This window comes from Caloenas nicobarica, chromosome 23 (assembly GCF_036013445.1).
Source record: "Caloenas nicobarica isolate bCalNic1 chromosome 23, bCalNic1.hap1, whole genome shotgun sequence".
NCBI lineage: Eukaryota > Metazoa > Chordata > Aves > Columbiformes > Columbidae > Caloenas > Caloenas nicobarica.
Window position 1 is genome coordinate 1,679,049 of NC_088267.1, and position 16,491 is coordinate 1,695,539.

General features: G+C 42.5%; 1 protein-coding gene across 8 annotated transcripts in view; it reads right to left on the reverse strand.

Moving 5' to 3' along the window:
• PUM1 (pumilio RNA binding family member 1) overlaps window positions 1–16,491 on the reverse strand; it is a 63,196-nt gene that overhangs the window by 39,117 nt on the left and 7,588 nt on the right. For all 8 annotated transcript variants that reach the window (XM_065650338.1, XM_065650344.1, XM_065650339.1 and 5 more), the window contains exon 3: window positions 6,514–6,582. In XM_065650338.1, coding sequence (XP_065506410.1) covers window positions 6,514–6,582 — 69 coding nt within the window. The remainder of the gene's footprint in view (window positions 1–6,513; window positions 6,583–16,491) is intronic.

Genomic DNA, 16,491 nt, shown 5'->3' on the forward strand with positions numbered 1-16,491 from the left:
ATTAACCAAATAAACGAGCCTTGCCTGCTGAACTTGGAATAAAACTAAAGGAATTGGAAGAGTAACAAGTACTTGCATCTGTTTGAAATTACCATAGAACAAACAAGAATCATCAGATTAGTGGCTGTCTGTATATATCAGAAGTGTTGATAACTCTGGACTCCATCAGCAGACATGCATGTTTAAGGCTACAGCAAAACAGAGTAAATCAGCTGCTGGATGAAGATGAAGCAAACAAATGATTGCAGAGCTTCCCGTTTGCAGGACAGCCTAGTTCAAGACAGACAATCGGAAAAGTTGCGCTCACCATTTACTTTTAACCTAAGGAAGATCTGTTTAGTCAGAAACTATCAGGAAGCAAGTCTGTACGTACGAGATCAAACCTGAGGTTCAGATTTGGATAACCGGACAGATTACACAGAAGACAGGTATTATAATAAAAGCAACATCAATTCTACCCCACATTTGAAAAGCAGAATTCCTTCCAAATTCTGAAAAAAAGAAAAAACATTCAGCTATTTACCTAACACTCAAAGTTGCTGTTGACTAAAAGTAACCCTGCTTTCACACTGGGATCAGTAGAGAGCAAGAGCAATCTGTGATTTAAACACAGCAGTCGCCTACACAGGAGAAGAAATAAATAAATGCGGTTCTTTGTAGAGGCACGAGATGGAGGGCGGGCACGGGGCTGAGCAGAAGCGCTGCAGCTCCAGGGGCTCTCAGTCAAACCTCTGTCCTCAGACGAGCAACTTTTTGGGCAGCAGAAACTCGGTCTCGGCTCCTCGGCCACTGGCTCTGAGCCCCGAGCAAGAGCTGGTGCAAAACACTTCAGATTCCACCTGCGTATTGCCTATACAAGCACACAGGAACGTAAAACAAAGCAATCCTCACGTACAGAGATTGAATCAACACCTCAAACTAAGCAGGTCAGGCTTTGGGATGGTGTGTGCCAGTAACGCTCCTCTTGTGCCAGGCACAGCAGGAGCTCCGGCACAGAGATCACCACGTCTGAACCAGCCGAGACCCTCCACGAGGCTGAGGACATCGTGCATGTGCTGTTTGCTGCCACAGCGCTAAACAAAACTTGTGTACGGATAAATGTTGCTCAATTAAATTGAAGTTGTTCTTTTCCTGAAAGTATACACTTGTGTAACTTACTTCACCACACTAATCTCTTCCAACCAGCAACAGCCTTCGTCCTACTGATTCAAAAGCAAAGATCTTCAGATTAATATTTAAACTAAGGATGAGATACATGAGCTCCTTCACCTTCTATGCCCCAGCCCAAAGTCCTTCAGAGGTCTGTGTATTCCAGCCTGACACTGGACCGCAGTCCCTGGGCTGTCTCTGGGGCAGTGACACCAACAGTGCCAGGGACACAAGGGCTAGCAGCATCCACTGCAGATGCAGAGTCCGAACCACAGAGTGGTTTGGGTTGGAAGGGACCTTCAAAGATCATTTATCCACCTCCATGCGATGTGCAGGGACAGCTCTGCAGCATCTTTCGGGTCCAACATGGCCCTGGACCAGGGACGGGGCTTCCGCAGCATCTCTGGGCAGCCTGTCCGTGTGTCACCACCCTCAGAGTGAAGAATTTCTTCCTTCTGAGACATCTCTCCTTCCTTTCCCTACAGTCACATATTTAGTAAAAACACTGACCTTGAGTATCAGACCTTTTCAGTACAGAAACACCAAGCTTTTGTTTTCCTCAATTCTTCAATATTTGGCACACCATCCGTGCCTAAAAAATACAAATTCCATACCCTGCACACAGTCTGTCTAAGCAAAACCATTTAATTTTTTAATTTAATGTTTTCTCTACAAGGTATCCCATTCTAGTTTCGATCTTTTTCAGCAGCAAGCCATTTCCACCCAAACCTCTCGAAAAGGTTAAAATCTGAAGAAAGCATTTTAATCCAAGTGCTAAGCCACCTCTGGGTTTTTATTGTCTTCTTCCTGCTGAGAGGACAAGACTCAACTTGTTCTTTTAATTCTCAAACCACCAAGTAGAAAACACACTGTTTTCCCCGGCTGCTCCTTCTCTGCAACCAACAGAAGAAACACCGTGAGATAGCAGCACGTCACTCATTTTTTAGAAACGTGTTGGTGACTTATGGCATCGTAACCACAGCGCAGGGCTGCTCGTGATCCTCCCCACCGAACGACAAAAGCAGGAGAACTTGCACCGCACTCCCCTTTGATGTGATCCAAAAATAACTCCAGACAACTGCACGGACAAGCGACTCCCATCAGCAAAACTCACTTCCAAACACAGACTAACCTGTTCCTCCATCTGCACCGTGGGGTGACAACAAGGAGGTGAACGCCAAGTCAGTGCATTTATAGACATAAACACACATCAGGTGTGTTACAATTTTTTTAAGCTTCTATCATCCCCATATTTCTTAAAATGCAGCTTTTTCACTCCTGTTGCTGCCACTCCAGCAAAAAATAACTACTCCTCTCCTTGTTCCATTTCAAGGAATTTTGAAGAAGAAAGCGATACGGACTGATTAATTTCAGCAAAAAATCAAGTATAATGTAACCCTAAGAGGAAATCTGCATCTGTAAACCAACAGGATCCTGAAGAACTCCATCCAAACACCTTCTAGGGTTTTGCAGTGAATCACAGACAAGGATTAGAAAAAATTCTAACACTCACTACCTCGTACACACACCCCCCTTACTGCACAAACAACTCTGTCCCTTATAGTTTAATCTTTTTCCCCCAGAAGCATAAAGTTTCAGACTGGAAGCTCTGTACCCTGAGAAGAAACAGAATATAAGTGTTTATTTGACATCTAGATTCTGGGTATATTTACAAATACTGGGGAGAAACGAGAGGCAATATTAACAGATGGCAATGGGGGCCCTTGTTCTGTCAAGCGCTGCTCCAACCTAAACGGGAGGTTTAGCACACAGTAATCATCTCTCCTGAATTATGCAACAGGCCGTCAACATGATTAATTTTTCCTCAGGGAAGTTGTCAGTTGCAATTAAAAAAATAAAACACACCAACCTAAAATTATTTTAAGTGAATATCACCTAGTTCTTCAGGTAGGAAATTAAAAAAGAACATGCAGCAGTTTAGAACTGGACTAGTTGATCTGTTCCCCAGTTTTTATTAAAATTGACCCTATCTAATACGAAAATAATCCTTCTAAGCCCTCTTACAGAGGACTTACAGAGTTAGGCCAATATTCAATTTAGTAGAGCGAGAAGGAGGGGAGGGGATGACTTACACATCAACAGGAGCAATTCTACAACCCACAAGTACAGAGCTCGTGCATCCAGATCCCACTGAGATTATGAATTAGACAAATGAAGTAAACTGATGCCCTTCAGACAAGGAAAATATGAAGATAAAAGCAGCCATCTGTGCAGCTGGAGAACCCAGTTTATCTGCAGCAACAGGTAGGAGAAGGCAGAGCACGTATTTACAAGTCACATTTGGGCAGCACTGCAGGTTCGCAAACACTAAGATGTTATCTACCCTAAAAAAATGTTGCCATCTAAAAACCAAACAAGATAGGGAGGCTGAGCACACATCAAGCAAGCCGAGCTTAAGTGCCACAGGCAGCTGTACAGCTGCTGCAAGGAACAGCTTTGCTCTGCCCTAACAAAGAACGCGCAGCTCTCTGCCGGCTCAGGGAGTTAAACCAGCTCCTAGGAGGGTGCGATAGCACAAAAACCAGGGCGGAATCATAATTCTGGGAATATAGCGGGGAAAATTCAGCAGTAAGCTGCCCCTCGGCAGCCACCAGCATCAGCCCAACAGCCCCTGGTGCATCTTGCTCAGCTCTTGCCCCGTACTGGTGCTCACAGACCTTGCCCGGACGTGCCAGCAAAGCTGCTGTGGCACCATCAGGCTGCACAAACGAGGCTTCAAGTCTTCCCTCTCTAAAGCTGCTAGCACTGGAAAAAAAATAAAATAACACACACACTCAAAACTCTGAACAGAAACATTATTCAAAACTGTCAATACTCCCCAGCCCAGCTGCCAATGAATCATAAGTTTATGAGAACATCATTAGCAGGGAGTCATGTGAAGGGTTTTAGCATCTTTTTTTTCTTTTGTTTTGCTTGGGTTTTGGTTTGAGGTTTCTTTTAAACCAGATACCTCAGCCCAGTGTCACAACAACTCTGCTTAAAATAAAGCACCGGTCACTGGAAGGCAGGGGCTGATCCAGGACCCAACCAGGGCAGCAATGGGACACACAGACACGGGGAACCACGGATCACATCAGCGTTTGATGTTCAAGAGCTCTGCTACAACCAACCATGGGGGTTGTAGCAATTTTACTGTTTGGCCAAAGTAGATCATTGACACTTCCTGCAGGTAAGGCTCAGAAGACACAAGATCAAGAAATATAAGTCAAATTTGCTCTTTTCCTCATTTATTTCAGACTTTTTTTTTTCCTTAGTACATTGACTTTTCTCCATGAGTTTCCTTCACGTTCCAGGAGCAGGAGGAGCGGAGGAAACCACCAGTGCCTCGCTAAGGCATCTCACCAACAGCCAGCTCATGCTGCACAAAATCAAATCTGGACTTGAAGAACACGGTCCTGAAGGCCAATACACACACCCCGCAGGGATCTCAGTTTACACAGCTCCTTAAACTGGCCGGCTGGATCTATTTTGAAATACCTTGGGGTAATACAGAGAAAATTCAATGGATAAAGAAAGGAAACTGTGAGATTGAGGGAGAAAAACCCCAAGAAAAAATAAGAAATAGTGTCTAAGCTTCAAGAGAAGGGTGAAACGTCACCTTTCCTAGAAAAACACGCACATTCCAGTATGTGGAAAAGCCCGGTGACAAGACAATCCGATCACCAAAACTTTCTGCATCACAGTTACAAGAAGAAGGCGGAAAAAAGGAGTGAGTCATTGGAAGGGAAATCTCACGGCCCCCAAAAAACCAAACCCGAATTCACTTCTCTCAAGAAATGGATAAATAAACTAGGAGTTGGTAAAAATCAGCACATTTAGGAATGCCTTCAGGCATTTAAGCTGACATGACCTAATGCCACATTACGTACAAAACAAGTGCTGTGCTTACTCTTAACGGGCTTTCAAAGAGCCTGTGCGCTCTATATCTGAACATGAACGTCTTGCCCAAGCGAGGTGTTAAAAAATAATATTCACAGAACATTCACACCCCCGGCATTCCACTGGCATGCTTCATATTGAAAGGCATCAGCTGTTTTTCAGCAGCTTTAGATGGATTTTTAATGTCATGTTTTCTCCTTTGTAAATCAGTTTTATCTACTCTTAGTCAATAGTCTCAATGTAGGCTAATATAATCTAGAGAAAAAGAGATTTTTCCTATCGAGTACTGCCAAATTAAACTACAACTCGGTATTATGATCTTCCAGAGAAGGAAGGAAAGGAGATGAGAGAAGCTGAGCTGCAAGCACCATGAATTCCCTGAGGTGTTTCACCTGAGAGACGGCACCTTCTTGCGAATCCCACCACGCAATAGTCCTGCTTTGCTCTTTTCTCCAAAACAATATTTTTGGGGGTTCTAGGGTGGTTGGTTTTGTTTTTTTTTTTTTTTTTAAAACCTGGCTCATGAACTAGGTAAAAGAGATAGGATGGTCTAAACGTGGAGAAAATAACCCAGTCTGAACTTGACAGACAGGAATGCAAAGAGGAAGGCTCTCCAAAACAAGACCTATATATCAAGCTGCCCTGCTGCTCATGAATATCCTCCTACAGGACATTATTTTCTCATCTTTGTTCTTCCACAAGTGTCTGAAGGGAATGACTATAAAAGAAAAGGGAACAAGTCAAGGAAAAGAAGCATTTACATCCAACTTTGAGGAACCTAACACAGCCAACTACAGCAACTCACTATTCTTTCAAGTCACCCTAAAAACAGGCAAGTTCTCCTTTTCAAAGAAACCCAATGGCCATCTCCCCCAAATCTGTGCTGTGAGATTAAAATAACTCTCACCGTGTTTCTGTCAAGTTCGAACTGAAGGGTCCATTATCTGGCAGCTCCCTGCTCAGTGCTCTGACCTGTCCGGAGCACTTGTCACCCCCGCAGCCTCGATTATGCTGCTCAGCTACTTTAACTGTTAAACACAGTCCTGCGCTTTATGACAAGAACCAAAAGGTGGCCGGGAGTGGAAACAGGGCAGCAGACAATGACAGACAACTAAACCCACAACATTCTGGGGTCTGAGATCACTGGATCCCAAAATAAACATGCTACAAGTATTATAACACTTGTCACAAGACATATTTCTAACTGTTCTTTTGCAAGCACCATTTTACTGTTTGATGATACAACAGGTGGAGGGCTTAGCTGTTCCTCCTACTAAGATGTATTCCAGCCTGACAGGTTTTTATTTTGTTAAAGCACAAACACACACACACACACACACAAGCTTCACAGTCATAATGGAGAACTCTCAAGTTCAGAATCATTCCAGCAACCTCAAAAAACTGTTACTTCTTTTCCTCCTCCCCCCAAAATACACATTTTTTTTCTATGGGCCTTTCACTTACCTCTCCCATAGCCCGTCCTTCCAGAGCAAGCGCTTGAAAATCATGATTCAGTTCATCCATGGAACGCACCTATTTATACATGGGTAAGAAAAATATATGAGGAAATGCTTGTATTTTTTTTAATGATAATCACAGTCTATAGCTTTTTTTTCTGATATAGACTGAGAGCTACACTCCATATTACAGCATATAACAAGGGTATTGATCTCCAAAAGATGACTTACCTTTAAGACTCCCAGAAGCTACAACAATTATAGTCTTAGATTTACACACGCATAAAAATGGCAAAACTAGCAATTACTTTTAAGACACACAAAGTCTAACACAGTTGACTTTACTATGTGTATTGCAGAGAATAATATTTCACAGTAAGTTGCACGATTTCAGGTGAGAGAGTCAGTGCATAAGCAAGAGAATCAGCATTATTTCCATTCAGGTAAAAATCAAGTAAAGACTCTCGTACAATATTCAAGTTACATCAAAATGAAAGAGAAAACGATAGAAACAAAAAGCAAATTAAATGCCAATAACGCCATTTGAAACGAGGGCAGGGAATTAAGAAAGGAGAACAAGCAATGCCTTAAGATCAATTAGATTCAATTAAAACAGGAAAAAAGCAGCAACCTGAAACTGTTAGCTAAGTAACTCAGATATGTTGAAAATGCAAGAAAACACTACATCTAATTTTCATTCCGAAATCTGATCCAGGCAAGTCCCTACAGATGTAGCCATGGAGCACATGGGCAGAAACAAAGACAAACCACCCAACTATGGACCTGAGGACAAAGCACAGAAGCTCAACCATGTGCCAGGATTCAGAAGTTATTGCCTCCTCCGATAGCTTATTACAGCAGCCACGAACACTTGGGATGGCACATCAGCAATACTACACACCTACTCAAGGCTTACACAGTCCTGCAACCCAACAGATCTGATGCACCTTTTTGCTAGAGCAGGGGCAATAGTTTATAAAACACCTATTTATGAGTAATCCACACGCTCTATTCACGGCGTCCCTTATAGGCACCTTGCAGGACACGCTTTGAGCAGGTGATCTGGGTGCAGCCTCCTCTAGCTCAAGGGAAGGAACCCAGGAAGACCTAGTGGTGATTTATAGGAGAAAACAAACAAAAAATCAAACAATGCGCATCCCCCAAACTGGTTTAGATGCTACTGCACCAGCCTGCCTGTGAGCAGCACCATACACAGTTACACCATGTTTACCCTAACCCTGACTTCTGATACTCCTACCACTATTTCCAGCAGAACCAAGTCAAGACTTAGCTGTGATGATGCTTTATTAGTATTTTAAGACAAGCTTAGTAACATATTGTTAAACTATCTAGTATGTATTTATGTAATTCACCAATCCTCAACAGTCAGTCACTTGGAATCACAGTTTAAAAATAAGATAACCTCTTATTACTGTATCTCAGTTCAAAGTTATTTTCAGTTATGCCTCAGTCTTGCCACCTTCTGCAGCGACACTTATCACATCAGCCCGGAACACAGAGTGAAAACAAGACTCCACCTTCCAAAAACCACAGCACCAGGCACCACCACAGACCTTCCTGTACCATCACCTCCACCACCATATCTGCCTGCTGAGATATGTCAGCTGCCTCCTGTATGACACAAGTTAAGTCAGACCAAATATTTCCATGAAGCATTTCAGGCTGAACTCATGGAAAGTGCTGCAACCCCCAGACATGCTAAGCCACAAAAACTGAAAAGCAGCAAATTATTATTTCAATGAGACATGTGAGGAATGGAGAAACTCTCCAAAGAGGTTCAAGGAGGTGATGTTTGTTACTCTCACTGCTAAAGCAATGTCCCAGCAAACCACAGCCATGACGGCACTGATCCAGGACTTGCAGTGCTAGGGAGAAACAGAGGCAGCTTACTGTGCGTCCCACAACTTCACCAAAGCAAATCAACTCCCAAAGGTGGATGCTGTGCTATGGGAACCTCGAAACAAACCTGCTAGAAAGACATAATCATTGCATGGACTTGGCAGCGTTAGGTTAACAGCTGGACTTGATCTTAAAGGTCTTTTCCAACCAAAATGATTCTATGATAAATCAGAAGGATAGGGAGAGCCATTTGTATTTCATTTTGGTGAGCCCCCGCTGCCGGGCTGAGCTCCCCTCGCAGCCCTGGTAAGAGCCCCAACAACATGCAGGCAGTTTCGGAACAAGAACCAACTCCTTAGCCCCTCTCTCCCTCTCTTTACGGTACTTCGGCATGTCACACGGCCATCCTTACCCCACCGAACATTTTTTTAATTGCTAGAATCATATATTTTATTTGTTCACATTAGATGCAACAACGTTTTCACAGATGTCTTGTTCAAGTGTTTGAGTAGAAAAATGCGTTATTATCCTGTTAAAACAATGACAGCAGCACAAATATGTGATTTACATCATCAACCTGGCCTCCCCTGCTAATTGAGACACGGTGGAAACGCGCTGCACCATCTCCTTCCCAAATATACTTCATGCTAGCGACTATCAGAAGCAAAAAAAATAATATAGGTTTCTCTATTTGCTATCAGAGGTAATGGCAGAAATTATTCATTACAGCTATTTAAGTTATACCCCTACTCATCTCTCTCATCAATTCTAACAATTATGGATAAAAATATCTTCCAAATCAAGTCCTCATGCCTAACTCTAGGGCACTGTATGCTCAAACTGTGCACAATCACCAATTTTGAGGCCCTTTCTCTCAGTTATGTAGTTCTTTTATCTCCACTGATCATTGTGCCTATTTGTTTGTAATACAGGCCAGTTTATTATTCAATTGACAAAGACCATACCCAAAAGGTTCTCTTCTCATTTCCCCACTTCTATAATATTAAATCACAACACCTCTTCACCTCATTTTCTTACAAATGTGCACAAATATCACAGGGCTCCTTCAGTTCCTTTGAAAGAAGAACAAATGGCTTCTGAAACAGCAGAGCATAAAGCCAAAGTCATGATTTCCTACACCTTAGCATTCCAAAAGGCAAGTAACACTCTGGGATGGTAATTAAATGATACAGTCTAAAACTTTATCAGGGTCTATTCCCGTCAACTGTCACTGACCCATAACAGACACGCAAAGCAGAGTCACAATGGTGGAAACACTAGAAACAAGGAGGTCCACAGAGAAAGAACTTCTTCACAGATGAGCGCTAACGTCAATGAGATGCGATTACCATAAAATCTGGTTCACCACTGAGCCAGAGTTTTGAAAGAAATTCAGAAGACAACACCAAGATAAATTGGCTGCTGGAGGAAGGAATGCCCTGATGTCTGGCTCCGACATGACAACCTGGTTCCTGGGAGGAAGAGGTGATCTCGAGCAACATGGGGAACCGCAGGCAGACAGGTCAGCTGGAGTCTGAGCCGCCCACGAGTGATCCAACAAACCCCAACTCCTGCTCCCAGGCATCCCCGATTCAGACTCCTCCGGCCACACCGTCTCTGCAAAGCAAAACGCAGAGTGCGCAACCCCGCGTGGTACCAACAGACCTCCCAATCCTCCCGTCAAGAACGCTCCTCCTTTCTGATAACGCACAAACCAGCAAGCTTGCTTTTTGAAGCCTGCTTAACAAAATCAAGGCTCTGTGCATCAACACCACTGCTACTGAACGAGAGTTAACGAAACAACTTCATTGCACAAAAACATTCCTCCCCTTCACATCAAATGCTGCGTACGCACTCAGGAATTATGTAAATCCCACCGAAATTAATGAGAATTTCATTCAAGAAGAGTAATTTCCATGCACGCTAATATATGAATGTATGTCACTCTAACACACTCCAGTTTATAGCCACTTCACTAACTCAGAAATCATTTCCTGCCTTCGCGGAAAGTGGATTTGTCCAGCGCACCAAGAAACTGGAGTAAACCCCACCGGGTTGCTTTGCCGGGGCCAAGGTCAGTTCAGCCTCTCAAAAGCCCTCTTAACCAATTTTCACCTTTGCTCTGAAAAACGTGCGATAAAGCAAGAGCCAGCTGTATTACTCATTATGCAGTCACTCTAGGTCAACCCTCCAAATCTTATTTTCAGTCTCCTGAATAAAAATTCTTGGCCTCACACAGACTGAGGCTACAGAGGCCTTTCCAATTTTCAATCATGGATCCCCACTGCCTGTTTTAGAGACACACGGAACACTTTCTGCTCTCACCTACTGCCGATCGCAACACAAACCCATTTCTCTTTAGGTCAAGCGGCCACTTTCCAAACTCAACCTCCTGTGCAGCAGAAGAGCTTCTTGGTAACTGCGCATCAAACGTGTTCACTGTGGGTTTTCCAAGCTCTGGAGCAGCACGCAGCTCATTTATGTCAGGCAGTCATCTCACACAGGACAGTTACACCTTTTTTTTTTTTTAATATAAACAAGATTAGAGGGCCTCACCATTACAGAACTCAACAACAGCAACTCAGGAGCAAATGCTTTCCTGGTCCCCAAGTTACACAGATGTTAGTCCTTGTCCGTATCTGGGACACTTGTGAATGTATATAGCTATACCAGAAATAAAGCAATATTGCACAGCTGAAGATGTTCTATGCTCCTGCTCACCTACCACACCACAAACCCAGGCAAGACACTTTTCCTGCCTCTGAGCCCCCCCAAACACACTCTTGTCACAGATATAGCCAGTATTTACAAGTTTTGGAAGCTCTTACAGAAGAGCAAAGGAGACTCAAGCGATCATCCAAGTATCACCGAGGGTCTAAATCACCCATGAGAGAGGGAACAACTCACAGAGAGCAGGATCATCCCAAACCAGGGGCTGATGGCCCCAGTGCTAAAAAGCCGCAACGCAGCCAAGGATGAGCAGGGAAATTTGCATAAGCACCAGTGTGCCCCCAGTAAGAACCAGTAAAGCCGAGCACCTGCCAGGACACACTGGGCTGCTGGGACTGAAAACTCCAGTTAATTTTAACCCAGCGAACAACAAGGCCCACGGGGCGAACTGGCACTTGTCAAAAGGAATTGTGCTGTCAGTTAAATTAGCAGAGCCAGGGCCCTGAACTGTCCTTACAATTACCAAACAGGGATTTGAAGGACCTGACAAATTAACAGGAGCACCATATATTTACCTTGCGGATTTTCAGTATCATATTTTTTTATTCTAGAATAATCCAAAGGTTTTTTTCCTAAACTGATAGCTACTGAAGTAGCTGAATTTTAAGTAAATATTACTCTAAATAACCAGTGTTAATACTGTACCTTATATTAAGCAAATACGGTTGCTAATATGACCTTTACATATAAATTCAAAGCATAATACTGCATCACATTTCATGGTCTGCAGATATCTCCAGGGATTGTACACTAGCCTTATATATTAAGGAATCCTCGTTTATGCAGAATTGATATTCACCTAGGCAGACACATGGCAAAACTATCAAAGGCTAAATTTCACTCTTAATCACAAGGGATTTTTTCTTCCTCCTTGTCCAAGTGATGTTTCCCGGTAAGAAAAAGGACAGGTGGAATTAAACAAAGGAAAATAAAGCAAGCCAAACATACAGGTGAAAAAACGAGCAAACAAACAAACTGGAAAATCCTTTGGAGAAAAAGCAGCTGAGAAATATTCCAGCTGATGATGTAAAAAAAAGACATCTCTAGAAGTGCACCCTGAAGCCTGAAGGTTTATGATTTTTATTTTATTTTTTGAGGTTAGACAACATTAAACAGATTAAATATATGCATTTACCAGCAGTAACGGCAACTGAAGAGGGTTTAAACTACCTGTTTCTATTAAGCCAATTATGTTAAATGGGGTAACCAAAGCAAACTAGAATGCTGCTTCTCAGCCTCCAGTTTGCACAGGGACATTGCAGTGGGATTATTGCTTGGACATTTATTTAACTCGTGTACTCTGCAAGTGTGAAAAGGCAAGTGTCATGTAGATTCCACCCATTAGGCCTCCACATTTTAAAGTCTTGCTCAATTTGTAATAGAAAAAAATAATAAATCTTTATTTTCTAGCAAAACACTCCTCAAAAAAAAGGGGCAACGTTACTATAAGAACACCAGTATTGAGGCAGGAAAGAACAAGAAATGTTAAAAACATTCAGGCTGCTGCCTGATTAAAACGTCGAGGGGAGGGAGGGGAGGGAAGGGAGGGAGGGGAGGGAGGGAAGAAAAAGCTGGTTGAACAGCCTAAATACTTTGTAGGACTCAATTTATATACTCACAAGTTGTTAAAGCTTTTTAAATTAACCAAAGGTTTACAAATTCCAGATAGAAACAAGTGCCACCTACTCAGCTGTGGGAGACTGATGGCGTTTGTCTTGTTTGAACAGCTCATATAGCACTTTATTTTAAAAATATCTAACCTGAGTGCACACATACACATATATATAGAGCATCTAGGAGAGAAAAAAAAAGACAATTTACCAGCCGACAATAAGAAAAGCACCGCACGCTGTCAGCAACAGGCTTGCCACTACCAACTAGATCCAGGGTTAAAATATGTTGTTCCATCAACTGATTACAGCACTATTTTTAGTCCTCTCCTATAACAATAGCCGGTAAAGAAAGAATGTGAAGTCACAAGTATTAGACAGGATTAGGTGGTTTAACTACTATTTTTGTAGCAAAGGATTCATCATTAGAACTGCTACTACCATTAGCATTGGAAGCAAAAAGCTATTGAAATTTCAGATTGGCTAATGCTTTACATGGCATTTAGCCAAGGTGATTAATGATTCAGGGTACAGAAATAAGTGCAAGAAAGGCCGCCTTTCCAAGTGGCTCAGCTTGGTTAGCTAATTATGGTTTTCCTCAGATTTTATTCACCGAGGGAAGTGCTTTATTAATGTGGAATTTAGGTTACCCTGCGATGTCTTGGGCACATATTGTTGGGGTGCAAACTTGCAAAGTACTGGATTACAGAAGCAGTGAGCTTCATTTGCCCTGCCAGAGCTGGCAAGACCTTAGGAGAACCATCCTCTGCTTCCCAGATGTGTAACCAAAGTTACACTTAACAAAGGAAGGGGAGCAACACAATATCTGAGAGCAGATTGCTCCATGGGAGGGAGCACAGCATCCCATGATATCCGCACACAAAGGCAAGTTTGTTCATCACAGACCTGCAAGATCATCATTCGGAGAAGACAGCTTTAAAACTGTCTCAGCATATACCTCTAAGCAAGTTTTCAGACACAGGCAACTCTAGATTCAATGCTCTAGAACGGCTCTTTGTTAAGGAGATTTCTGACCAGCAGTCGAAACTAATTGTGCCAGTTTGCAAGAGGCTGCTGTGGATGGGTTGCACGGCTTCTATCTTTTATATAAAGTTTCGCCCATTTACAAAAATGCTATGAATATCACAACCTGTTCTGCAGAAGTGAAACCTACGGATTCAGAGGAAACATTCTTAAACCGACTTTCTGAAGATCTCAGGGTGGTTCTTCTCCCCTGTAAAGTATTTTCCAGTATCCAATTTTAATTATCCAACTTAGTCAATCTACTCGTGCTCCTTCTATCTCAGGAGGAATTTTCAAAGGGCAATGCAAAGCAAAAAACTAATTTAAATGTTCCAATTCCTCTTCCTCAAGATACCCCCTTTACTATAAAGAAATCTCTGCAAAACAAAGCAGCCAAACTAGACATTTCATTCCAGCAAGGTATTCTGTTCTAAATTATCTGGGTATTAAGTTAGCACAGCCATTTCCACGTCAACAGAAGAAAAGCCCCAACCAGCTCACTGTGACAAGGAAGTACCCATGAAAATTCAACAGATTTAAGGAAACATACATCAGAAAATGATCTTCAAGAACAAAGCCATGTGTTCTATCAGGTGGTGCACATGATTAAGGACTCATTCCATGCCTTTAACTCCAGCCTAGACAACAAGCCAGATAATCTGGACCACAGTGGCCCTGGTACTCCAGGTGTTCTCCATAGGTACAGCAGGAATCTCTGTCCTGACAATTTTACTGTCACTTAAACAGGATTTCACATTGGAAGCACAAACATTAGGGCTTCTGCTTCCTTAGCTTCCAGGATCTTTTTAGAGGACCTTGCCACCACTTCAAGACAAACTCTGGTCATGGTGCTTGCCAAGAGGCACCAAACATTGTCAAACACCGTCAGATCTAGACACTTCCACAGCATCAAGCAGCAGTTTGAGCAGCACTGCTCTAGAAGGGGCGGCTGCCAGAATTACCTTCTGTCTCCACTCAAATGGAAGTTCCCAGTTCAGAAGTTGCACGGTCACGTTGCCAAAAGGCAAAACTGAGCATAAAACCCAGTCCCAGCCCTGTTGCTCTCACTATTCTTCACCAACTGTATGTGAAAAATTCCCCACATTCAACAAGCCGATCCCTGCAGAGTTCTATTGTCTCAAATTATTAATTAAACATGCTCTCAAAGAAAGTAAATCCCTAAAATCATTTGCTTCTACTAAGCAACTCCCATATTAGCCTAACTGCAATTCAGACAGTCTGAGCGTGTCTGTTGAGTGTAATTCCGAAGGGACCACCACCAGCGATGCTCTGCCTTCACTCCGGTTCAAGAACGTACGTGTACACACAAGCCGCGAGAGACCAAGAAAAACCTGCCCAGTTTTCCTAAAAACCTGCTCAGTGTCGACAACTTCTCCTTGACTGATATCTTGACTGTCTTTTCATTCCCCTCAGGAGCAGTAGGTGGCTGTTTGGATTTGTAATGAGATATGCAACCAACACAAATCCAACCCAGGCCGTTACTCATCGGGAGTCATCTTGTACCTCTTCACTCACCTACTCAAAGCGAGGTTCTGATCTCTACCCATTTTTTGCAGGATAAACAGCAAGCAAACACCCCAGTGCACCTATGGTAACTGCACAAACAGCCTGAAGAGCAATCGGGCAGCGCAGACGAACAACAGCCTAAACCTCTTTGGTTTTAATCTTGGAATTGCTGGTGGACATTGACAATCTCGTTGCCTTTTGTGGATAAAAAAAGACTACGCTTTGCAGCCAAGACCTGGCTGATCAAGTGTCTTCCATGTAAAGTTTGGCACTTAAGTATTTGTAGCTGCAGACAGCTGAAGTTTGCTTAGGAGTCCAGAGATTCCAGTCTAGAAAAAAAGAGAGGCCAATTTCACCATTACTTCAGTGTCTACAATAAAGAGGAATTTATTGTATACGCTATTTGTGTGGATGGCTTATTTTTGATACCTAAATATACAAAATGACAGTAGCATCTGTAATTGCTTAATTTTGCATCAACACTTGTGTGTCCCTCCAGCTTCTGGAAGAGAAGGGAAAAATGCAATGGGAAAAGAAAGTTTCTAGGTAAAATACAAAAAGAACCTGCTGTTTGCAACAAGAAGACACCATGTACATCCTTGGGAGCAGAGAGACTTTGTCTTAAGTCATCCCTACTAAACCATTCACAGCTCAGTTCTCAGAGCTGCTGGTCCAAGTATGAACAATGACATGGAGGAACAGCCAGCGCAAGAAAAAATGAAAAAGAAAGGATCCCGTAAGTTCAGTTCTCACTCACAACGCTCAAAGCTATTTAATAACACATAATGAAATGCTACCATTTGGTAAAAAAAAAAAAAAAAAAAAATCACTGGAGTATTATCACCAGAGATAGATGTCTGTCTACACATGGAACAAAGAAGAAACTGGGATTTGACAATTAAAAAAAAAAAAAAATCCCTCTACCTTTAATTATGACCTCCCAAGCTCTAGGCAGGCATTAACCTATATTACCCTATAATTATTTTTTTCCAACTTTCCATTATCTTTTAGCTACTGAGTTTCCTAACCAGTCTTCAGGGCAACAAGGCAAGGGCCCTCCCTGCATTATCTTTAGAAGTTTAAAATAAAAAGCGCAGTAATACAAGTGTATCCATAAAAAAGTGAGACTTAGCAGACATCCATAACGATTCCCTTGTCCACAAGTCCCAGCACTTCCTTCCACTTCTATTCTTGCAGGACAAATTCAATTCTACCTCAGCTAAGACCAAACTGAA